Source organism: Budorcas taxicolor, chromosome 10 (assembly GCF_023091745.1).
Source record: "Budorcas taxicolor isolate Tak-1 chromosome 10, Takin1.1, whole genome shotgun sequence".
NCBI lineage: Eukaryota > Metazoa > Chordata > Mammalia > Artiodactyla > Bovidae > Budorcas > Budorcas taxicolor.
In genome coordinates this window covers 11,330,888-11,355,506 of record NC_068919.1, presented here as the reverse complement: position 1 = coordinate 11,355,506, position 24,619 = coordinate 11,330,888, and the positions used below count along the sequence as shown (strand labels likewise).

Sequence of the window (24,619 nt, the reverse complement as noted above, 5' to 3'; positions counted from 1 at the left end):
TCTCACACGCTAGCAAATAATTCTTAAAATTCTCCAAGCCAGGCTTCAACAGTACGTGAACCATGAACTTCCAGATGTTCAAGCTGGATTTAGAAAAGGCAGAGGAACCAGAGATCAAATTGCCAACATCCGTTGGATCATCGGAAAAGCAAGAGAGTTCCAGAAAAGCATCTATTTCTGCTTTGTTGACTATGCCAAAGCCTTTGACTGTGTGGATCACAACATACTGTGGGAAATTCTGAAAGAGATGGGAATACCAGACCACCTGACCTGCCTCCTGAGAAATCTGTATGCAAGTCAGGAAGCAACAGTTAGAACTGTACATGGAATAACAGACTGGTTCCAAGTAGGAAAAGGAGTACGTATGTCAAGGGTGTATATTGTCACCCTGCTTATTTAACTTCTATGCAGAGTACACCATGAGAAACACTGGGCTGGATGAAGCACAAGCTGGAATCAAGATTGCCGAGAGAAATATCAATAACCTCAGATATGCAGATGACACCACCCTTATGACAGAAAGTGAAGAAGAATTAAAGAGCTTCTTGATGAAAGTGAGGGGAGAGTGAAAAAGTTGGCTTAAAACTCAGCGTTCAAAAAACTAAGATCATGTCATCTGGTCTCATCACTTCATGGCAAATAGATGGGGAAACAATGGAAACAGTGACAGACTTTATTTGGGGAGGGGGCTCCAAAATCACTGCAGGTGGTGACTACAGCCATGGAATTAAAAGATGCTTGCTCCTTGGAAGAAAAGTTATGACCAACCTAGACAGCATATTAAAAGCAGAGACATTACTTTGCCAACAAAGGTCCGTCTAGTCAAGGCTATGGTTTTTCCAGTAGTCATGTATGGATGTGAGAGTTGGACTATAAAAAATTCTTCGGCTGAGCACCGAAGAATTGATGCTTTTGACTTGTGGTGTTGGAAGAGTCTCTTGAGAGTCCCGTGGAATGCAAGGAGACCCAACCATTCCATCCTAAAGGAAATGAGTCTGGAATACCCATTGGAATGATTGATGCTAAAACTGAAACTCTAATACTTTGGCCACCGGATGTGAAGAACTGACTCATTGGAAAAGACCCTGATGCTGGTAAAGATTGAAGGTGGCAGAAGGGGATCACAGAAGATGAGATGGTTGGATGATATCACCAACTCAATGGGCGTGGATTGGAGTGGACGCTGGGAGTTGGTGATGGACAGAGAGGCCTGGCTTGCTATAGTCCATGGGATCACAAAGAGTCGGACATGACTGAGTGATTGAACTAAGTAACTAACTCAGCACCTCCTGATGCATGCTCCATCTTTGATGGTGCCATAACGGTTTGGCTTTGAGTGTTAGGACCTGGCTGGTTGAGTTCACATCTCAGCACCTCTTGATGCCCGCTCCAAATTACAATGGTGCCATAAAAGTTTGAGTTTGAGTGTTAGGACCTGGCTGGTTGAGTTCACATCACAGGACCTCTTCCGTCTTAAAGATGGTACCATAAAGGTTTAGGTTTGACTGTTAGGACCTGGCTGGTTGAGTTCACTTCTCAGGACCTTAGGAAAGTTGCCTCACTTCTGCTGACCTCAGTTTTTTCATTTGTGAAAAAGAAAAAACTGGAATCAACATTCTTTTTAACTTTTTCTGTCACTCATTCAAAGTCAGAATAGCGTCTAAATTTTTTTTCTGATTCTTAATGTAGTACATTTTCATGCCAAAAATTTCAGTAGTATTTTCTCATTTGTGAAAAGATAGTAAAAATACCATTGAAAATGGGTTAATCATATCAGCACTAGGATTTTAGGATGAAATGACTCTATGTTAGGAATTTAGGACCTCACCTGGCACCTAGAAAATACACAACACAATTTTCTATTATATTAAAAAAAAATTCATTACTACTGCTGCCACAACTTACAAGAAAAGTAAACAATGCCAAATGCTTTTCAGAATGAAGAAGTGTGTGTCCTTCCCCCAGGCAAATGTCCACAGTTAATTGCTTCATTTGAAGAGCTGCCCAAACACCCAGTGCATTTTATCAGCAGCCCCCCTACCCTCTTCTGAACCAGGGCCTCAGGACAAGGTTGACAGGGTTTGTCAGGATGCTTTTGTTCAGGGACAGGAGGTCTCGATGGCATCAGATAGCACAGAACTCTCCAACACGTGCAACGCCCCCCCCATCCCCAATGGAGACGAAACTTCCTGTTACTGTTCTTAAAATACATCTGCACAAGGAACCAAGGCCACACATGAGGGAGCTCATGAATCATGTTTTTCTATCAAAATATCACAGAAATGAAAATATTCTCATACAAGGCCCTCCTCCCCAACCCCAACCTTCACCTTCATATTTTTAATCCATCAGAGCACTGACTGACAGCAAGTAAGACAGAGGAGAATCTAAGGGTGGTTCTTCTGGGAGCGGGGGGCATTCTTTTTAATGAAAGAAGTCACTCATGTTGGGGGTGATGTGCCCTCTGCCACAGAATGGTACTTGGATGCTGGAGACCGTGGCTGTACTTTCGTGTAACAAGCCTCTGGTATGGTGCTGAGTGAGGGTCAGTGAGGAAGATGTGGATCTCATGGGCCTCAGATCTTGTGTGCATGAAGGTGCTTTAGAGGCCCTCTTGATTTTATGTCTCTGTATGGAGGCAGGTGGAAGAGGCTTCAAAACAGTGTACTCCAAGTCTTCTGGGGATGAGGTGATGTGAAACAGTTTTTGGAATTCTGATGGGCTTTGCAGTCAGAGGCTGAGGTTTCCTCATCTATAAAATGAGGATCGTGATACATCATATTGAATCGGAATTCCTGGTGGTTCCGTGGTTAGAACTCCACACTGCCACTGCCGGGAGCGCGGGTTCAATTCCTACTTGGGGAACTAAGATCCCACGTGCCTTGGTACCCCCTCCCTGCAAAAGGTTAAATCAAAAACTGTCTTGAAAACAGCTTAGTATAGTGCCTTGATATAGAAGAAATGTTTAAGAAATTGTTTGTAGCTATTATTTATAATGAGTACCTGATGCAAAGAACTGACTCCTTAGAAAAGACCCTGATGCTGAGAAAGATTGGAGGCAGAAGGAGAAGGGGACAACAGAGGACGAGATGGTTGGATGGCATCACAGACTCCACGGATATGAGTTTGAGCAAGCTCTGGGAGTTGGTGATGGACAGGGAAGCCTGGCGTGCTGCAGTCTATGGGGTTGCAGAGTTGGACATGAGTGAGTGACTGAACTGGGTAGAATGATCTCCCTGGTTGCTTAAGGCACTCCCAGGTTTCTTTCTTTTTTTAAAGACACTTCCAGGTTTAATTTCCAGTGTTTTAATGGCAGAATAGCATGTAATTCTTTGCATTCTTAACTTGTGGAACTTGCTGCCAAGTTTGATGCTTTGAAGTAGGGCTGGGGCTTTGTTCTGTCGCTGGAGTTCTATTTGCTCTTCTTAGGTACACCTGCATATGTGCAGACACACAGTGTATGTCTAGGTGCTTGTCACACATGCACACAAACCCACTCTGTGCTTCCAAGGCACTGTTGAGGTGGCAAAGCTGTCTTTATCTTTCCTGTGTTACAAGTCTCCGGTCCTTGCACCTTCAGGGTTTTGCTGCTCACTGCTCTCATCCTTGTGGAGAGCTGTTTAGAAAGAACAAGAATGAGTTCAAGGCTTTACGTTCATCCCTGTAGTGGGAACAAAGTTACACTCCATGTTTGTCACATAGGATGGTTATCAGGATAGAATGGGAGGAAGTTTCTGAAGGTATGATTAAAATGTTACACTGATAATTAAGCCTTGTACATTAAATAGAGATGGAGATGGATGACACCCAACTGAGGCAGAAATCCCAGTTCTTCCAGCTACTAGGTATACCTTTGTTCTTTGATCAACTTTCCCATCTATAGTAGAGGTTGATGATAACAGGGTTATGATGAACATTAAATTCTGTAGCGTATATGAAGACTCTAGTGAGGTATTGTTGTTAGTCGCTAAGTTGTATCCGACTCTGCGACCCCATGGACTGCAGCACGCCCGGCTTAGGTGTATGTTTTGCTTAATAGGTGCCCAATGAATTGTTTTTGTACACACTTGTCAGTAGCTGTTGCTTATGTTAATTTTATTTTTTATGCTTATTTTATCCTATTTTTTCTGGTTTTCCCCAGTTTCTCCCTTGCCTTCTTTGGGAAAACTGGACATTGGCTAAAATGCCTGACAGTCAAGCCCTTCTTACCGTCTAGTTGGTGAGTGGGACACATCTTATCATCGAAGGTTAAGTGGATTTCTGTTTGTTCCTGGTAGCTCCTCCTTTTCGTTTTTTTTTTTTTTTTTTTTCCTGCTTTGGAATGCTTCAAGTTATTCTGGAAACCAAAGGGTACCAGGAATTTATTCTGTGAGATGAGTTTTAATTTGATTAGAATACTGACTCTCAAACTTGTCCTTGGGATGAGATACTCTCTGTAGAACGTGGAGTTCCTTACTGAGCACTATGAGAAACTTAGTGATGTGAACTAGATATGATTATGTAGCAGAATATAATTATTATATATATGTCCTATAAAATCCCAAGCATTTATTATTGAAAAAGCAAGCTAAATGTCATCTTCTAATGCCTAGCTTTTTATTAATATTTATGATGTGTTCTTTCTGTTTGCCATCTGTCCATACATAATTGAGAGCATGTGGTGAAGGCTTAAGGAAAAATATATGGAATTAAGAAATGAAAATTGAGGAAATGAGGCCATTTTGGGGGAGTATTTTAAAATGTAGGTTTAATTATCATTTGAGTGTGGTGAAGCCCACAGATCAAGAGATGACTGCCATTGCAAAGGCAGTTTGTTATAGGGGTCCCCATGCCGTCCTGGGCCACACAGGGAAGCAGCAGGGTCAGGAGACAGGAGGAGTGAGGGAAAGGCACGGGCAGGAGTCTTTATTGTGGCTTCCTTGGGAAGGCAGGGCAGGGTGAGCACGTTTAGGGTTGGCTGGTTTGGGTAATGTCAGTGGGCTCTGGGGCATAGAGGAGGTGGTGTCTATGTCTGGTATGTGACGCTGGGATGGTCAGGGCAGAGAAATATTACTTCCTGGAGCCTAAGAGCCAGATAGTAGGGGTGACTCAGAATATGACCCTGGGTTGACTAGTTTACATGTGAGAGGTTTACTTATAGAGGATTTATTTGCTACATCTAGGGATTAGCTAGGGGGCTTCCCTGATAGCTCAGTTGATAAAGAATCCGCCTGCAATGCAGGAGACCTGGCTTTGATCCCTGGGTTGGGAAGATCCCCTGGAGGGGGGAAAGGCTACCCACTCCAGTGTTCCGGCCTGGAGAATTCCATGGACTGTGTAGTCCATGGAGTCCCAAAGAGGTGGATATGACTGAGCAACTTGCAGTTTCTTTCAGGAATTAGATAGCCCGGAAAGGAGCAGTCCCTTTTGGGTCAGTTAGGCCCCAGATACCAGAGCAGCAAGAATATAGAAAATTAAAAAACAAACAAACTATATTATATTTTGTTCCTGCAAGTTAAGGAAAAAACGACAGTGATTTAATTTCAGTAACAGACCCTTTGGCCCAGCATGTGACACAGGAGGGGGAAAAGGACCAGAGTGTAAGACTCTGGGGTTAGAGTAGATGAGGCCACAGTTTAAGGTCTAGTTCCGTGTGGCCCAGGTTTGTTCTTATAGAGTAAATGTGTGTTCAAGGACCACCGTATCGCTAGTTCTCAAGGTGTAGACTCACTCTGAGCTTGCCTGTGATGATGAGAAATAATGGCTGGAGACAGTGGGCCAGCAAAACTTTGCCATGCCACTGAGAAACGACCTCAGAACAGTGGTCCCTCCCTGGTTGCATGGTGGGGTGGCTCTTCTGCTGGGAGGATGGTACCGTAGGATGCTCCCCACGTCAAAGCAGCACCTTAGGGGGCTTACTCCAGACAGTGAGGTTGGGGCCGTTGTAAATAAAGTGATCCTTGAAACTCATTTTATGGTTTTTCTTCCCTTCTGATATTTTTGATTTTGCCAAGGTTGTCTTGTTCTATAACCTACCCCCAAGAGAATGAATTTTATACATAAAATAGCAAAGCAAAGCCTATGTGGAAGGTAGCGAATTAAGTGGGCTTTGTACTTTTTTTTCTGGGTCAGAAGATTTCTACTGTTTTATTCTTCACCTATTAAGATTTTGCATACTTTTCTTTTTTAAATCCATCCTAATGTTGAAAATCTGGAAAAACTGGGACAAGGTAAAGAAGACAAACATGATTTAAAATCACAGCTCTGGTTAATATTTTAGTCTGTTTTCTCTGTCTTTTCCCAGAGATGTGTCCGTGAGCATTTTCTTGTATTAATTATTTAATGGCATCTTTTTCAGGGACTGTATACTTGTCTGTCACAATCCCCTTGTCATACTGGGACAGTGCTTGATCCCCCTGGAGATGTGTGTTCCCCATCTGCCATTCCTGAAGAGTCCTCCTGAGTGGAAACTGAGGAACTTGCTATGAGGGGAGTGGAACGTCTTCCTTAAACACACGGCTGCGTCTGCCTTTTACTTGTTCCATATCCACGGAACAGGAGGCTCTGCCACTGCAAAAGAGAAGCCCTCCTTGAATTCCTTGAGCTTGGGCACAACTTTGAAGGAGCCACAGATCACCTGGGGAGCTTATTAAATGCAGGTTCTAATTCTGAGAACTGACAGGCTTCCAGTGATCCCCACGCTGCTGCCCCACACTAGGCACCACGGAGCTCAGGTACTTACGAATTTGCCAGTCATGTTCTGCTCTGAGCCAATCTGGGGGCCTTCCTGCACTTTCTTTGACTGTCCCCTGGTCCAGGCTCTTGTCCGTGGTCCTCCGCTCACACCACATCCCCACCAGACCTGCTTTTCTCCTCACTCCAGCAGCTCTTAGGTTCCCAGGCCTCCCCCTCCCGTGTCCACCACCAAGTCAGGGTGCAGGGAGGTAAGCTAAGGGCTTTGACTTCATTGCCGCCCGCATCCTCCCAGCTTCTTGCGTGGGTGCTCAGGCCTTGTGCTGGCTGATTCCTCTCTCTTCATAGAGGGTGGGGGCTCCCCGCTTCAGAGACTCCATCCCACAGCCCTAGCATGGCCCCAGCCTGCCAACTCCCAAGCTTGGGCCCTTTGAACCAGGCCTTGGATTTCCCTGGGGGAAGGAAGGAGGGGCCAGACAGATCCAGACTCTACCCTGGAGCCCTCTACTCCGTCCACTCCACCCAGTTGGCTTGAGAAATGCTAGGTTTGACTGAACAAATAACAGTAATTAAGGCCTGTTTCCTGAACTGCCCACCCCTTGGGCCTGTTTACCTTGCAACCCAATAATAGTTCATTGAGGGTGTGCGTCTGCCTAGCTCTATGGTCCCTGTGTTTGATTTTGATGCTGAGGTACTGTTCTTCATGTCTAGGCCTGATAGAAGAGCTCTACCTTTGTGGTTTTAAGCAGCAGAGGGAACACCACCCCCAACATGAGTGACTTCTTTCATTAAAAAGAATGCCCCGGGGAGAATCTCCCTTAGATTCCCCTCTGCCCTACTTGCTGGCACAGTCAGTGCTCTGATGGGTGAAAACTATGAAGGTTGAAGGTTGGGATCGGGGAGGAGGGCCTGTATGAGAATATTTTCATTTCTGTGATATTTTGATAGAAAAACATGATTCATGAGCTCCCTCATGTGTGGCCTTGGTTCCTTGTGCAGATGTATTTTAAGAACAGTAACAGGAAGTTTCGTCTCCGTTGGGGATGGGGGGGGGCGTTGCACGTGTTGGAGAGTTCTGTGCTATCTGATGCCATCGAGACCTCCTGTCCCTGAACAAAAGCATCCTGACAAACCCTGTCACCTTGTCGTGAGGCCCTGGTTCAGAAGAGGGTAGGGGGGCTGCTGATAAAATGCACTGGGTGTTTGGGCAGCTCTTCAGATGAAGCAGACAGTTAACTGTGGACATTTGCCTGGGGGGCGGGCACACACATATGTGTTCCTTCCCCTTAAGCTAGAATGGGGGAGGGAGAGAGAAACTTCAAGGAGAGGAGAGCTGAAAAGAAGGCTTTCTGAAGCTTTGAGGGACTGAAGAATGGAGAAATTAACTGAGAAAGTGTTTTCTCAGCTGTAGGAAAACAGTGCAGCTCTTACTTCAGCTCTGAGAAAAGGCTGTGCCCCCAGGCCCTTTCATGTGGCCCCCAGGCTTCCCACAGAGAGATGACTGAGGGTGGCCCTGTAGGAGGGTCCCTGTGAGAGCCAGCAGCTCCCATGGGCCTCTGTCTCTTCCCTCCCTGCCTCTGAGGGCCATCTGCTTGCAGCTCTGGGTTTTCCAAACCAGAGGCCATTTTCTGACATTACTGTTTTCAGTTTTTTTATTCAGTTAGGTGAAAACAGGTTCGAAATGTCACCTTTTATCAGGCATTTGGGACTCCTGAAGAACAGAATTATATGAAATCCTGACTGCCGGAAAACCTAGGACAGGAGGCATGTGCAAGTTTGTCCCTGCGCAGAGTCACTGCAGCTAGTCTCATCTTCAGAGATAGCCGGCTTGTCACCGCCACGGGTTGGAGGTGTCTTGGGGAGGGAAAGTGGCCAGCAGTTGACTAGGCTTGTGGGTTGTGTGGGGGATGCGGGGAGGGACTTGCTTCCTTTTCAGAAGTGAGAAGTGGGCACATCAGGGGTCCTGGGCACTTGGCAGCCATAGCCTGCGGCTTCAAGAGCTTCAGCTTTGTGGCCCCCCCAGGGTTGACTCATCATAAGCCATGAAATGGCTGTGATGGAAACCTTTCACATTGTATTAGACACTTAGACACTTACTGCCTTCCTGTTCAGAGTCAACAGACCATCGTTTACTCAAGGTGCCATGTTTTAGTAGGTTTGCATGTCTGTGGATTGATTGCACTATGGATTCAGAATTGTGGGACCCACGCCTGAGTTATTAGCTCATCCTGCTTCCAGACTGCTGAGTTGTCTCAACCGATGTGTTTTTTGCTGGTCCACTGATGCCCTTCATTAGATCTGTCCTCAGATTTCCTATCAGGAAATTAAAGAGACTGGACTGGATCAGAGGTGCTGTGACATGTCCCAATTTGAGTAGAATTTTGGGGTTGCTAAGTTTGTTATAAATCCCCTAGAGCTTCACGAGGGCAGTGACTGTACTACTAGCTCCTAGAATGGTGCCTGGTCACTAAGAAGCACTTGGTAAATATGTGTTGTATCAATATGTAAGAACATTTGTAGTGTTGTGTATCCATGTTTTATGCATTGGAGTTGCACATGGGATTTCATTTGGTGAGAAAGGAGTGCATTGCTAACCCCTTGAAACTGCTGGCCCACCTCAGCTCTGAGGTCATGGCCACTGGAATTGTTGAAACGAGGTCATTTCTGTTCTCCTTCCCAGAGCATATTTGGCTCTGTGGCCTCCTTCATTGCGCTTGGCAGGGTCTGGGGTTGGGCTGGAGAAAAGTACTTCTTAGAAAGGACTTGGCAGATTCTTCACTGCGGCATAATCTCTATGACACAATCAATCAGGCAAATTTCTGGTTTTGTGGTTCATTAACTGCTTATTGATAAGCTGTTATGAAGTAGAAGAAGCAGGATTTTCCCCCCACCTCTCCTTTTGATGAGAAGACTTGAAACTGACTTTTAAAAATGGTTTAAATCTAATGAGCACTTTCCTCCCCATCCTCCTACACATTTCCATTTTGAATTTCAAGGTTTTGTTTTCATACACCATTTTTCCCCCTAGAACTTGTTTAACTCGTCTTTCTCAGCCCTGTTCTGCTGCAGGTATTTGTGGCTTCAGTGGGTGCAAATGAATGTTCTGATCGCCTCCTTCGTTCCTTAGTGGCAATAAAGAGGGCTTGAGGAAAGTGCCTCCATGCCCATGAGACTACTTTTTCCCAAGTTGGTGGGATGCTTTCCTGGGCTCAGATCTCAGGAGTTTTTATTTATAAAAGTATTTTCCTTCAACAGGTGCAGTTACCATCCACATTAGAGCAGAAAATGAAAATATTATTATAAATGAGGTATCATGATTTGCTTGCATCCCCCTCCCATCTTTACTTTTTTCCACGCCTCCCTGATGGACTGAGGAGAAGGGGTGTCTCTGAGGAGGAAGGACGTGACTATAGTGATATAGATGATAAGTACAGGTGGCTTTCTTGGGAAGCGGGTGGTACCCTTTGCCAGGCTCTGTGCTAAGAACTTTCCCTGAACTGATTCATTTCATCCTCAAAATAACCCTGTGAAGGAGGTACTTTTATACCCATTGAACAATGAGGTAATTGAAACGCAGAGAGGTAAAGAATTGGCCCAAGAGCCCATAACCAGGCTTGGGTGTGAACCCAGACACCCTGGCCCCACTGAGAAGGGGGAGGGCAGTTGTCTGAGGCATTTCTGATTATCTCCACTTGTGTGTGTTGGGGGGTGGGGTGGTTGCTCCTGGCATGTAGTGCATAAAGGCCGAGGATGCTGCTGCTAAACATCCCATAGCTCAAAGGACGCCCCTCCCCACCCCCCACGAAGAATTATGTGGCCCCAGTGGTGCTGAGTTTGACGAGCTCTTCTCTAGATGATCGGTCTCCCAGGAGGGTTTGTTTTCTATTGAACTGCCAGAAAGCAGAGTTTACCTTTTAACTTAAACTTTATAGATCCTCTCCACCAACCTACTAAAATATATCAAGTGTGGTGTGTTTTTTAGAAGATACGTAAGTGGGGAGTGGTGTCAGGGAATGACTCCAAGAATCCGACTGCTGTCTGAGAGCAGAGAGCTTGATCGGCATTCCTTTGGTGCTGAAAGTAACACTTTCTCTCCTTGTGAGAAAGAGACTCCCAGCAGTGGGGATGGTTTTGTCCAGATTCACTGTAACCGGAAAGCCAGTGCTGGCTTGGCAGGTGTTGGTTGATGGCCCGTCTTTGGCTGATTCAGTTTGGGTCCCGGCGGCTCTGGGTGTTCAGTGCTGTTGAAGGAAGGACACTGACCCTTGACAGTTTTCATGGGATGCTGTTGAAACTGGCACATTCTAGAACGTTGAAACCTGTATCAGAAACCCCTGTCCCAAATTCCTTTCTGACGCGCCTACAGAGTCCTGTCCCTACAGTTATGGAAGAGACGTGAAGTGAAACCCTTGGAGCTTTAAGGAATTCTCTGAACTCAAAAGAGAAAAACTTAAGAATCTGAAATGAAGGGACACACAAGAGCCAATTTTGGGTTCAGGCAAATACACAGCTTCGAATTCAACTCCTTGAATCCTTAGGAGCCATTAATTTTTCCCATTTCATTTTTATTTGCTTCATAGTCTACCAAGCAGAGGTTTATTTGTAGCAGTTGAACTAAAAAAAAATGTTACAAGGGTTAAAGAAATTTTAAGTTGAGGTAAAAAAAATTTACCGTCTTAACCATATTTAAAGATACAGCACAGTAGGAATTTTCTACTTTTATGACTCAGTTATGGTAATAGTTCTCTCTATCTGTTTTCTACCAATTACATAGCTGAAGTAGATCTCATTTACTCACTGGGTGATTCATTTAGCAAATATTTGAATGTTTACCACCCATAAGGTAGAATAGGAATGTCATTTTGTTTTCTTCCAAAATAGAAACTTGAAGTGTTTTTCTAATTATAAGATATGTGCCTTTAAAATGTATTTTTTTTTTTAAAAAGATATGTACTTATTGCACAGAGTTCAGAAAATACGGAAAAGCATAGTCACTCATCATCCTACAACCCTGTTAACTGCTGTTGATGCACTGGTGTATCCTTCTAGATTGCTTTTTGTTGATGTTATGGCAGATCTATGTGTTGTTATGATTTTACTCCAAATGCTATCATACTCTGTGTTTTTGTGTTATTAACTATTTTCAGTTAATGCAGTGTGGATATCTTTCCATGGGCTTCCCAGGTGGCTCAGTGGCAAAAAATCTGCCTGCCAGTGCAGAAGATGCAAGGAACATGGGTTTGATCCCTGGGTTGGGAAGATCCCCTGGTATAGGAAATGTCAACCAACTTCAGTATTCTTGCCTGGGTTGGAAAGAGCTTGGCGGGCTGCAGTCCACAGGGTCACAAAGAATTGGACGTGACTAAGCAACTGTGCACATGCGCGCATGCGCGCGCGCGCGCGCGCGCGCGCGCGCACACACACACACACCTTTCCATGATGGCAATTTTTTCTGTATAATCAGTGGATGCATTGGATTCAATAATATGAATGTACCATAATTTCAGTGATCAGTACTCCTTCCAGTACAGAAAGGAACATCCAAGTTTCCTTTCTTTTAAACAAAATGTTATGTTAGTGTAAGTTCATGTGCCCAACGCATAGTGAAGCCAGACAAACCAAAACATCAGAGTTTGGAGCAGAGAAAGGTTCATTGCAGGGCCATTCAAGGAGGCGGGTGGTTTGTGCCCAAACTCCCTGAAGAGTTCCAGCAAAGCGTTTTTAAGATGATCATCTTGTGCACAGTTCTCTGAATGGCTGATGGTGAGGTGACAGGGTGACGTCATAGGGGTTAACATTATCAAGCTTTAGGCAGTAGTAGGTCTAGGAGCTAGGTGCTCATGGTCATCGAATAGTTAGTGTCTTCCACTTGGTGGGAGTTTTCACATCTGTAAGACAACTCAGGAATGTCCATTAGATAGTGTTATCTAGGTACTTCAGAGAGGAGCTGAAGCAGAGGGTTTAGAGGACGGTCCCATGGGGCCTGTTGCTGCATTTCCAGGAATTAACAGTGCACAGGAGGTATGTAGTATTGATATAGTAACCATTAGTTGAGTGAATAAATCACTTGGTTACTTCCACAGGATTAAGGGTGGGGCTTTAAAAGTGGGATGGGGCTTCCCTGGTGGCTCAGAGGTTGAAGCATCTGCCTGCAATGCGAGAGACCTTGGTTCGATCCCTGGGTCGGGAAGATCCCCTGGAGAAGGAAATGGCAACCCACGCCAGTATTCTTGCCTGGAGAATCCCATGGACAGAGGAGCCTGGTGGCTACAGTCCACGGGGTTGCAAAGAGTCGGACACGACTGAGCGACTTTTTTTTTTTTAATGGGATAGGACTTGGTGGTGAGGGGGGGAGTTGGTGATGGGAGGGGCTGAGCTGCTTGGGCAGGTCTCTAGTAGAGGTCCTCCAGGTCCACTGAAGCCAGAGGTTACCTGGAGAGAGGAAGGGCACACAAAGGGAGATGGCTCCTTCAGATACTTGTTGAATGCTTTCTGTCCCCCCAAGGACAGGAGACTGGAACAGCTTCCTGACTTGCCCCTTCCTCCCCACACAGCTGGTTCCCCTTCTGTAGGAACCAAGGTTTCAGGCCAGTGTGGTCTATGGTACATCCTCTTTGTATACCAACAGTGAGGGGAGCAGGTTTGCAAAGAGCCTACAGATTCAAATCCTGACCCTGTCACTTGCCAGTTCCGTAAGTGGGGGTGATATAACAGCTAGTGATAAAAGCTGTTGTACCTTACAAAGGGCACAGTGTTAGCTCTGGTTAGCTAATATTATTATGGATTAAATAAGCTTTACAAGGTTGCCCTACATTCTGTTCCTATCTATTTATTTCTTTGTGGCGGCACTGATTCTTTTTCATTGCTGTGCTGCAACCATCTTGAGTTGCAGTGAGTGGTGGCTGCTTTCTAGCGGTGTTGCAACAGGCTCCTCACTGTGCTGGCCTCTCCTGGCTCTGGGCTCACAGGCTCCAGTAGTCACAGCGCAAGCTTCTCACTGTGGTGGCTTCTTGCTCTGGGCTCACATGCCTGGGTAGTCACAGCACAGGCTTCTCACTGTGGTGGCCTCTCCTGGACAGCACAGGCTTCTCACTGTGGTGGCCTCTCCTGGCTCTGGGCAGCTTCTCACTGTGCTGGCTTCTCCTGGCTCTGGGCAGCTTCTCACTGTACTGGCTTCTCCTGGCTCTGGGCAGCTTCTCACTGTACTGGCTTCTCCTGGCTCTGGGCAGCTTCTCACTGTGCTGGCCTCTCCTGGCTCTGGGCTCACAGGCTCCGGTAGTCACAGCACAGGGGTCAGTCATTGTGATGCATGGGCTTGGTTTCCCAGAGGCATGTGGGAACTTCCCAGACCAGGGGTGGAACCTGTGTCCCCTGCATTGACAGGTCGCTTCTTCACCACTGTACCACCGGGCAAGTCCTGCCCTATATTCTTTTGAGTGGGAGAAATCCAATAAGCCCTAAACAAACCAGCTTATTAACATATACATAGTATGTGTTGAGTTTTCTGAAACATGATCATTGTGTGAATTAGCGACTGCCTGCCACCTGTATTTCTTATGCAGTAAGATACTTCCTTATTGAGCAGAGTAGTTGAGTGTTCTGACTCTAGCTTTCAAGGCACGTCATTCCCCCGCAAAGCTACTGGGAACAGGCAGCACGTGGCACCGGAACAGGCAGCACGTGGCACCGTGTTGGCAAGCGTTGCCGTTTACCAACTCCCTCTGCCTCCTGGTTGTAGAGAAGGAAAAGGTCTGTGTGAGCTCAATGGGAAGATGTTTCTGAGCATAGAGTGAGGAGAATGAGCTGCAGAAGGCTGGTTGTGGAGACTCAAATTTAAATAAATACTGCTGTCGAAGTAGAATCAGTTCTTCCTTACCTATGCTGACTGCTGGTGATTCACAGAAAGTCCTGAAACCTCAAAGGAGAAGGAAGGCAAGCGGGCTGTGACGGGGCATGAGAAGTATATTATGTGTCTCCAAAAGATGTGGAGATCAAAATTAAAAGAGAGCACGATTTACTTTTATAAAATATTCTGAACCTACTTTTATGTCTTGAGTATTTTTCTTCTATTTTCTTGGTGTTACATGCCCCCGGCTTGCACGGGAACACCTGGGTTCTGCTTCCAACAGCTTCAACATCTTCCCTTTTTTAGGAACTTGCTACTGCTGCTCTATCCCCTCACTATTTATTAAGGGACAATATTATAATTATTGTAGTTAACAAAAATCTCTGTGAAGTCTTTTCCTCAGTTCTGCTGGGCTCCTGCATTTCCAAGTGGGAAAGGACTGAATGAAGGTCCATGTCAGATTTGAAGCGTTCTTTCATTTTGAAGATTGAACTCAGTTTAGATGGCACTAAAGCCAACCAGGCTGTCCAGAGCTCTCGTGGAATAAGTCTGAATAAATGCTGGGGATCCCTGGTTGTCCAGTGGTTAGGGCTCTGGGCTTCCACTGCAGGGGGACATGGGTTTGATCCCTGATTGGAGAACTAAGATATCTAGCAAGCTGTGAGGTGTGCCAAAAGAGAAAAGCGAATGTTTCCCATGTTGCTGAGGGGCTTATACTCCCCCAAACTAAAGCACTGGAACTAAAAATGTGTCCTGAGTTTGGAGTGATTCTTGTAACAAAAGCGTTGTACGCAGCTTGTTTACCTTCCTAAGTGGAAGGAAGGGAACCCGAGGTAATGGGATGCCTGAGCCATGATGATGAACGTGAGTTTTGGCACTGCCTTGGGAGCTGAACATTGCAGACGTAGTATGGAATGCAGTGCTGCAGGGATGCTCATAGAAGCCGCGGCTACGCGAGGAGCCTTTGCTCCACTTTTCAATTCTTCTCTTTCTGATTCATCTTTCTGCCTTCGTGCTTTGGGCTTATTAACCCAGTGTGCTTGCCTCTTGCAGGTCATTTTCAACATCTGAGAGTTTGTGGATGGGAGAGGTCAGGTCACCTGTTGCAGGGATGACCAGACTCTAGCAGGGGTGCCTCCGTGCCTCTGGCACCCGGTGCTCATTGGTGCTTGCATTTCCCCTGTGGAGTGAGACATTCAGCCTTAGAACCCACCTCAGGACTGCCATTGCCAATGAGTTGAGCATGAGATGAAACCTCTTTACCTATCCTCTGCTAGGCTCCTTCAGTGTGCAGATGAGGAAAACCAAGTCCCAGAGCTGCACAGAGTTAGAGTCCAGGCCCTCTGGTCCTCAGACCTGTACTCTTCCACCAGTGGGCTTAGGCAAGCTTGTTGGAATTGTGAAGACCAGACCTGAGGGAGGGAGAGGGGAACTCTTACAAGATACATGTGTGTTTATTTACATGGATTTTATGATTCTGTGACATCTCTTTGGCTTTCTTCCTTATTTCTTGCTATTTCCAATTGGTGGTGGTGTCAGCAGGGAATTCTAGATAATATAGAAATTGTGCTTTTTCATTTAACAAAAGAAGAGCCTGGAAGTTACTACCAGTCCTATCTCATGTTTCACTTCTGTGATCATTTCCTCATGTCCCTGGCATGAGTCCTTAGAAGAACTCTCAACCTGTTGACTTAAAAAAAAAAAAGATAAAATTGCACAACGTGAGAGTTGTGAGTCAGGTTCTAGTTAGGGCAAGATGAGGACTGCAGCCCGGGAGAGAGCACCTCAGAGAGCTCTGAGAAACTGCTCGAAAGAGGTAGGGGAGAAGGACAGTATGTATGTGATTTTGGTAAAAGGGGAGTACATACTATCAAGCATGTTTATTTTTAGGAGGTTTCTACTAGTCTTGTGAAGCTTCTGCTAGTCACAAGAAACAGTCATCACCATGAAGGATTTTAGTGCTTCTGTGGACATGAGGACATGTAAGAATTGGGCTCATAAAATCAGCTGCTGAGAATATGCAACTCTCTGAAGACCTGTCCTGCCAGTTTTCCCAGCTCAAAGATGCCTCACTGCTGCTCTCCACCCTGAACTCCTTCAGGGAGTGTTGAGGTCAGCCGCTGCAGCAGCACATGACTTAATCCTTGCAGAGGTGAAAGGCAAGCAAGCACCCAGGGCAAGCGACAATTTGTGGTTGACAAGCCCAAGGCCAGTGGGAGGACAGGGAGGGTGACTGGTGTTTATTATTGTGGGCAGTGTGTGTGTGTGTGTGTGTGTGCGCGCGCGCGCGCGCACGTGCGCATGTGTGTATTCTCCTTAGATAAGAGAGGAAAACTCACACTAAGGGGAAGGCCCAGCTCCAGGTAGCAGCAAGAGGCTGGCTTATCCTTTCATGTGGACTCTGCTCACCCTCCTCTTTGGAAAAAGCACCTTCTATTTAGAAAAGCCTTTACTCTTCATGCTGTGGTTATTTCGAAGGAAGTTAAACATAGGGTGTGAACAGCTCTTTGAATTTTTTTCTTTTTCAGTATATTTGAAGGAGGGGGAGTTCTTCAGAAAGAAAGAAAGCACACAAGTGAATGCCACGTTGCAAATACTTCTGTATCAATATCTCAAAACACAGTTACTTTTCTTAAATAGTCTATTTTCTTTTTTAATCACAAGGGCGATACACATACATGGTTAAAAACCCAAACAGGAGAGCAGAACTGTGAGGCATAGCTGTCTTATTTCCCTCCCCACATCGAGGCCCAGCCTCCTAGGCCCACCCTCCGGCTGATTGATGTTAGTGGTCTTTGTATCCACACACCCCACTTATAGATATGCATCACTATAAAGTATCCGGCTCTACTGACTGTGTTAGTTTACCGTCATAACCAAGTACCACAGACCGGGTGGTGTAAATAAACATCCGACACTTAATTGTTCACAGATCTGGGGGCTAGAAGTCCGGGATCATGGGAGGCTTCTCTCCTTGACTCGCAGATGGCTGACCTCCCCCTGTGGCTTCACATGGTCTTCCTTCTGAGTGTGTCTGTGTCCTAATCTCTTCTTCTTATAAGGACCCCAGTCATACTAGATTAGGGCCTACCCGGTGACCTTGTTTAATCTTAACTACCTCTTTCAGGGCCCTCTGTCCAAATGGTCACGTGCAGAGATACAAGGGATTAGGACTTCGGCATATGACAGGAGGGATGAGCATAAAGACACAGTTCTGCCCATAACGCTGCCTTCTTCTTTTAAACTATGTCCTGCTTTGTGGAGAGTCCATAATTAATTTATTCAGTCCCTGTGCAGCTGGAGAATAAGACTGTTTTTATGCTTTTAATGAGCAATCTTATACTTAAACCTCTGTGCCCTTGTGTAATCATACCTGCAGGACGAACTTCTAGAAGAATTGTAAACAGGGTCCTCCCAAAGGATTATCTTGGGTCCCTCTTGAATGTATACTGATTTCTTGTGGGGAAAGATTGTGTGCAGAAATTCAAGGCCTTCATAATGAGCCCTCTGTGATACCGTGTGGGCATGAGAGGTTCGGAGTGCAGCATGTGCTGTGTACCCTTGGCCTTGTGGAGAGGGGTTGTGAGCCCTTTCGTTTGAGGAGTGTTGCTGTTAGGGATTTATCGTATGTTATTCATTTAGCATCTGTGTATTGAGCCATTGATGGGCACTGTTTTGTTCATATGTATGTTTGTCAATAGATTTTATTTTTAAGATGTTCGGGGTTCCAGCAAAATGAAGAGGAAGAGACACAGACTTCAAACATAATCCGTGCTTCCTCACCCCACCATTGCTCTGCCATTGTTCACACCCCTCGCTACAGCGGCACATTCACCCCACCGTTGCTCTCCCACTATTCACACCCCCAACTAGGGTGGCAACTTCATTCCACACACAGCTCTCCCACTACTCACATGCCCCGCCAGAGTGGTACTTCATTACACACACACCGCTCTCCCACTATTCACATCCCCACCAGAATGCTATGTTCATTACACACACAGCTCTTCCATTATTCACACCCCCTGCCATAGTGGTCGGAGAAGGCAGTGGCACCCCACTCCAGTCCTCTTGCCTGGAAAATCCCATGGATGGAGGAGCCTGGTGGGCTGCAGTCCATGGGGTCGCTAGGAGTCGGACACGACTGAGCGACTTCACTTTCACATTTCACTTTGATGCACTGGAGAAGGAAATGGCAACCCACTCCAGTGTTCTTGCCTGGAGAATCCCAGGGACGCGGGTGCCTGGTGGGCTGCCGTCTCTGGGGTCGCACAGAGTCAGACACGACTGAAGCGACTTAGCAGCAGCCGCAGCAGCCATAGTGGTATGTTCGGTACAACCAGTGATCTGTGTGGACACTTCATTATCATCTAAAGTCCACCGTTTACATTAGGTTTCACTCTGGGTGTTGCACATTCTGCCTTTGTGTTTTCTACCTTTTCAGTAGAAAGTTTAAGTCCTTTGGAATCAGGAGTAACAAGACACAGACATTCATCTCCAAGCTGGTGACAGCCCCAGAAGTTAGACTGGCTAGGAATTGATTTCTCCAGTTTTGAAGTTGTAGGTTTGGGGAGTGCCATGTAGGCAAGTCAAGAAACAACAGAACTGGACATGGAACAACAGACTGGTTCCAGTTGGGAAAGGAGTACGTCAAGGCTGTAGATTGTCACCCTGCCTATTTAACTTATATGCAGAGTACATCATGTGAAATGCCAGGCTGGATGAAGCACAAACTGGAATCAAAAATGCTGGGAGAAATATCAATGACCACAGGTATGCAGATGATACCACCCTTAGGCAAAAAAGTCACGAGGAACTAAAGAGCCTCTTGCAGGTGAAAGAGGAGAGTGAAAAAGCTGGCTTAGAATTCAGCATTCAAAAAATGAAGATCATGGCATCTGGTCCCATCACTTCATGGCAATATGATGGGGAAACAATGGAAACAGTGACAGACTATATTTTCTTGGGCTCCAAGATCACTGCAGATGGTGACTGCAGCCATGAAATTAAAAGACGCTTACTCCTTGGAAGGAAAGTTATGACCAACCTAGACAGTGTATAAAAAGCAAAGACATTACTTTGCCAGCAAAGGTCCATCTAGTCAAAGCTATGGTTTTTCCAGTACTCATGTATGGATGTGAAAGTTGGACTATAAAGAAAGCTGAGCACCGAAGAATTGATGCTTTTGAACTGTGGTGTTGGCGAAGACTCTTGGGAGTCCCTTGGACTGCAAGGAGATCCAACCAGTCCATCCTAAAAGGAGATCAGTTCTGAATATTCATTGGAAGGGCTGATGCTGAAGCTACAATACTTTGGCCACCTGATGCGAAGAATGGACTCATTGGAAAAGACCCTGATGCTGGGAAAGATTGAAGGCAGGAGAGGAAGGGGACAACAGAGGACAAGATGATTGGATGGCATCACCGACTCAATGGACATGAGTTTGAGTAAACTCTGGGAGAAGGTGAAAGACAAGGAAGGCTGGCATGCTGCAGTCCATGGGGTCACAAAGAGTCAGACACGACTGAGCAACTGAACAACAAATGCCCAGAGCAATAAAGCTGTGAATGTCAAGGAATAAAAGATAAACCCATTTTATAAATTATACTCTTCCAGAAGGAAGGGGTAAGTCAGCAGGGCTGTGAGATTTTCCTTGATGCTAACATAACAGTACTTTCATGGATGCTGTTTTGAATTTCCACTTCCATGTCAATGATAACTTAAGATAATGAGACGTAAGAGATGGGGGTTTGTTCTCTGGGTCGAGAAGATCTCCTAGAGGAGGGCATGGCAACCAACTCCAGTATTCTTTCCTGGAGAATCTCACGGACAGAGGAGCCCGGCAGGCTACAGTCCGTGGGGTTGCAAAGAGTTGGACATGACTGAAGTGACTTAGCATGCACGTAGTACACTTTTACTGTTTGTGATTGGCCTAGTTTTCATTGATAAATAACTTGTAGGCTAGTAGAGCTCTGCTATTTGATTCTAATATTAGGCGTGTGTGTGTATATATGTGCACACATCTATATCTGCCTATCTATCTATATGTGTGTGTGTGTGTGTGTGTGTGTGTGTGTGGTGGTGGTGGTTTAGTTGCTAAGTCATAGCTGACTCTTTTGTGACCCAATGGACTATAGCCTGCTGGCTGCTCTGTCCATAGGATTTCCCAGGCAAGAATACTGGAGTGGATTGCCATTTCCTCCTCTAGGGGACTGAGGGATCAAACCCGCATCTCCTGCATTGCGGGTGGATTCTTTATCACTGAGCCACCAGGGAAACTCATATGTATATACACATAAATACCATATACAGAGTGAAAGTGAAAAATAAGGAGAATTTTGTTGATTTAAAAAAATGCACAAAATGAGAGTTGCCATTTAAGTTTTCTTTGGGGGCAAAATGAGGACTGTACCCTAGGAGACAGCATTTCAGGTAGTTCTGAGAACCTGCTCTGAGGAGGTGAGGGGAAGCTAGGATATATAGCAGCTTTGCAACAAAGACATCCCTGGTGGCTCAGAGGTTAAAGCGTCTGCCTGCAATGTGGGAGACCTGGGTTCGATCCCTGGGTCGGGAAGATCCCCTGGAGAAGGAAATGGCAACCCACTCGAGTACTCTTGCCTGGAGAATCCCATGGACGGAGGAGCTTGGTGGGCTACAGTCCACGGGCTCGCAAAGAGTCGGACACGACTGAGCGGCTTCACTCACTCACTTTGCAACAAAGGGCACGCAGTCTGAATATCAGAAGATTACTGTCCCCAGAAGTTTGGCAATTTGCTATGTGTGGGGAGATGCAAGAGTTGGGTCTCATTGAAATTGTTCCTTTGATATAGATCTCAGCTCTTTGGGGCAAGTTTCTCGTGTTTTCACATCCTGAGTTTCCTCAGAGCTCCTGGCTCACGTGGAGACTGCAATTGCTGATGACTGTCACATACTTGTTTACTGATATGGCAGGAAATAGTTTCATTTTCCAACTAAAAAATTAGGTCTATACAATGCTACGTGACTTTAAAAATGATAGGATTAAACCAATATGATTTTCTCTTTTCCATAATCATATTCCTCTGTTACCATCTGTCTTTACATGATCAATTAGGCTCACATTATATCTGCATCTGTTCATTCTTCCCTCTGCAGAGACAGTTAAGTGTAAAGGTTGATTCTGCTTTGGGTAAGTTATGTCATGGTATGTATCATCTGCTTCTAAATATTTCTTTTTCCATGTAGGATAAATATTTGATCACATTTGAATTTGAAAGACAGTCAAACTGGTTGTCTAAGACCATGGAGCTTAAAGAGTTAGCAACCAGTGAATGAGGCAGTTGGGAAGGAATTTGAGAGGCAGAGGAGAGAGGCAGGGCTGGGAGAGGAGCCAGCTAGGCCAGTGGGAGGAGAAAAGAGGGAGCTGCGAGGGAGAGGAAAGAAAAATTGGGGCATATGAGTGGAAAGGGATCAGCAAATCAAAGACAGAGACTGTGGGTGAGTGAACTGTGAAGGAAGGTGGCCTGTAAGAACACCATAGAGGCAGCGGAGTTAGGGTTCCGATGTGTGGTCTGTTAGCTCAGCCGGTAGAGGAGCCGATCTTGCAAAGCAGTGGCCCAGCCTTATGAGGCAAGAAGAGTCTTGAGGAAAATGGCTTAGAAAACTGCATGTAAGATGGAAAGGGCACATTAGGACATTTCAAGTAATGAAATAGAGCAGAATGACAAAGGGCTTAAACGACAGCGATTTCATGAAGTAGATTAAATAATTTGGGAAATGTGTATCTTTCCAAGATCTGTCCTGATGATTACAGCCTGTTGTCATCTACTCCCGTGATCTCTTGTTATCATAAGTGATGTTTATAGTGTAGCCTTCTAACTGATGCTTGTTTTGAAGCCCTGCAAAACTCTGAATTTCCTGCTAAATCATGATCAAAAGATTACATTGTTAGGTTTTTATATATAGTGTTAAAACACATAGGTTTTGGTGTTTATTTGTAGTTTATGGTAATCTCTTTTGTGTTATTCTCTATTTACTGAAGAGCAAATTCCTCCCTAAAACCAGGTATGTCTGATTAGGTTATCCAAGAGACCAGCAGTACATTAAGTATGTTACCACCCGTACTCTAATACATGAGGCGTCTGAGTCTTGAAAAGTAAGGAAACTTGCTTGGGGCTCATAGCTAATAGGCTACAGAGCCAGGTCCCAAATCCAGGCTGGCTGAATACTTTGAGCTTGTAACAATGCTGTGTTCTCTTGCCCGGTGGTTACTAAAGAATAGTTTCCTTTTAGGGCAGTGAAAATACTCTTAATACTCTAATGATGGATCGATATCATTGGACATTTATCTAAACCCGTTACATACAGGACACCGAGAATGGAGCCTTATGTAAACGTTTCATGGACTTGGTGTGATTTTGAGGTGCCAGTGCAAGTTCATCCTTGGTAAAAAATTTTTTTTAATGTACCATTCTGGTCAATGATATTGACAGTGGGAGAGACTGTACCTGTGTGGGAATAGGGGGCATACGGGACATCGCTGTGCCTTCCCTTTAATTTTGTTGTAAAACCTAAAACTGCTCTTTAAAAAACAAAAAACAAAAAAACTCTTCAAGAAAAAAAAAAATTAACGCCAGACCCAAACCTGAAAACTTAGTCCCTGTTTTTATTTAATATTCTCAAGTCAAATTATGTCCAGTTGCATTGACCGATAAAGCCCAGTCCTGCCCACTCATTAGCCTCAGGCCCACCCTTCCTGTGTGAATCTCTGAGAGGCGCCTGTGTCTTTTGTGCTTCCTGTTTGTGGTAATCCGCCCCCTCCTCCGGCCCCCGCCCCCACCCCCACCATGCCATGCAGTTCTTTCTTTAGCTATGGATTTTGACACGTCTCTTTCTTGGGCTCAGCTTCTTGGTTTTCCCATCCTTCCCACTTCCCTTAGTTCTTCTTCTAGTTCTTGGCTTCTTGTGCTCTTCCCTGATTGTTTTTGTCTGAGTGATCACAGTGCTTCGGGTGAAGGGCGCCTCTTCTGTTTAGCTACTGGACATCTCCCAAGCCTCACCATGTTTACTAAAGACAATGTCAGACCAATCCTGGCGACAGCTTTGTTCACACACGTCCTATGGGTGGGAGCTCACCTGCAGAGGCCTGGGCTCAGTAGGTCTATAAACGAGAGGCTCTGAGAAGACTCTCTGTGTTCCCTTCCTAGCTGGCCTGCTGCTGTGGGAATGCCGGCTGCTCCTACTGCTGTGGCCCCAAGGTCCGCCAGTCCCGGAGCACCCGCTTCATGTACGCGCTCTACTTCATCCTGGTCGTCATCATCTGCTGCGTCATGATGTCCGACACCGTGGCCAACGAGATGAGGGAGCACGTGAGTCAGCCCCGTCCACTCTGCCCATCACCGGCGATGGTTAATCCGGGGGTGTGGGAAGCATTCAGTGTAGAGCGTGGGGCCCAGCCACCCGGGGTGGTTTGGGGTTACACCTGCTGTCCCCGAGCCTTGCTGAAGCCTCTTCAGTGCTTTCTCTCTAAGCGGGCAAACCCTTCCCCATCTTGATCTTTAGTGGTAGGTCAGATGCCTTCTGATGCTTTTGGTGGAGAAGATTGTGGGTGTTGTCTTAGCTTTGCTGATGGCTGATTAGATGTGTAGTCTTTCCTTGTAGGCTTTTGTACTTTTCCCTTGTCCTAAGGATGACTGCCAGTGTCTCCAGCAGCTATTATATAAACACTTAATGTGGCCAGTGTGGTAAAGCCTAGACCATCCCACACATAATGAGGAGTGGGCTAAAGGGCGGGTTTTCCTTTTCTGGACATGTCACTTGTAGGGTGGATGTTTCCAAGGGTGAAGGATGGATTTTCTTCCAGTCATTGCCTGGGCAGTATCTGCAAGGTATCCCTGGTATGTGATTCTGAGAGAGACACATATAGGACCTTTTTCTGGAATTTCCTCATAATGGTGATGATGAGGGATTGAGTTGGGGATTCTGAGGGAGCCCAATAAATAACGCCATCCTTCCCTTCTCAGGTTCTAAATAAACTGACAAAAAATACTACAATGTCAGCAGGTAGATACAAACATCACTTTTATCCCCCCAAAAGCTGGTATAAGACAGCATGACTCATAT

At 45.6% G+C, this 24,619-nt stretch overlaps 1 protein-coding gene across 1 annotated transcript in view; it reads left to right on the top strand.

Annotated features, from left to right (window-relative positions):
- The first annotated feature begins 6,632 nt into the window (after positions 1-6,632).
- The window catches only part of SERINC5 (serine incorporator 5), a 68,855-nt gene continuing 50,868 nt past the window's right edge, over positions 6,633-24,619 (top strand). The window contains exons 1-2 of the mRNA XM_052647068.1: positions 6,633-6,713; positions 23,704-23,865. Coding sequence (XP_052503028.1) covers positions 6,633-6,713; positions 23,704-23,865 — 243 coding nt within the window. The remainder of the gene's footprint in view (positions 6,714-23,703; positions 23,866-24,619) is intronic.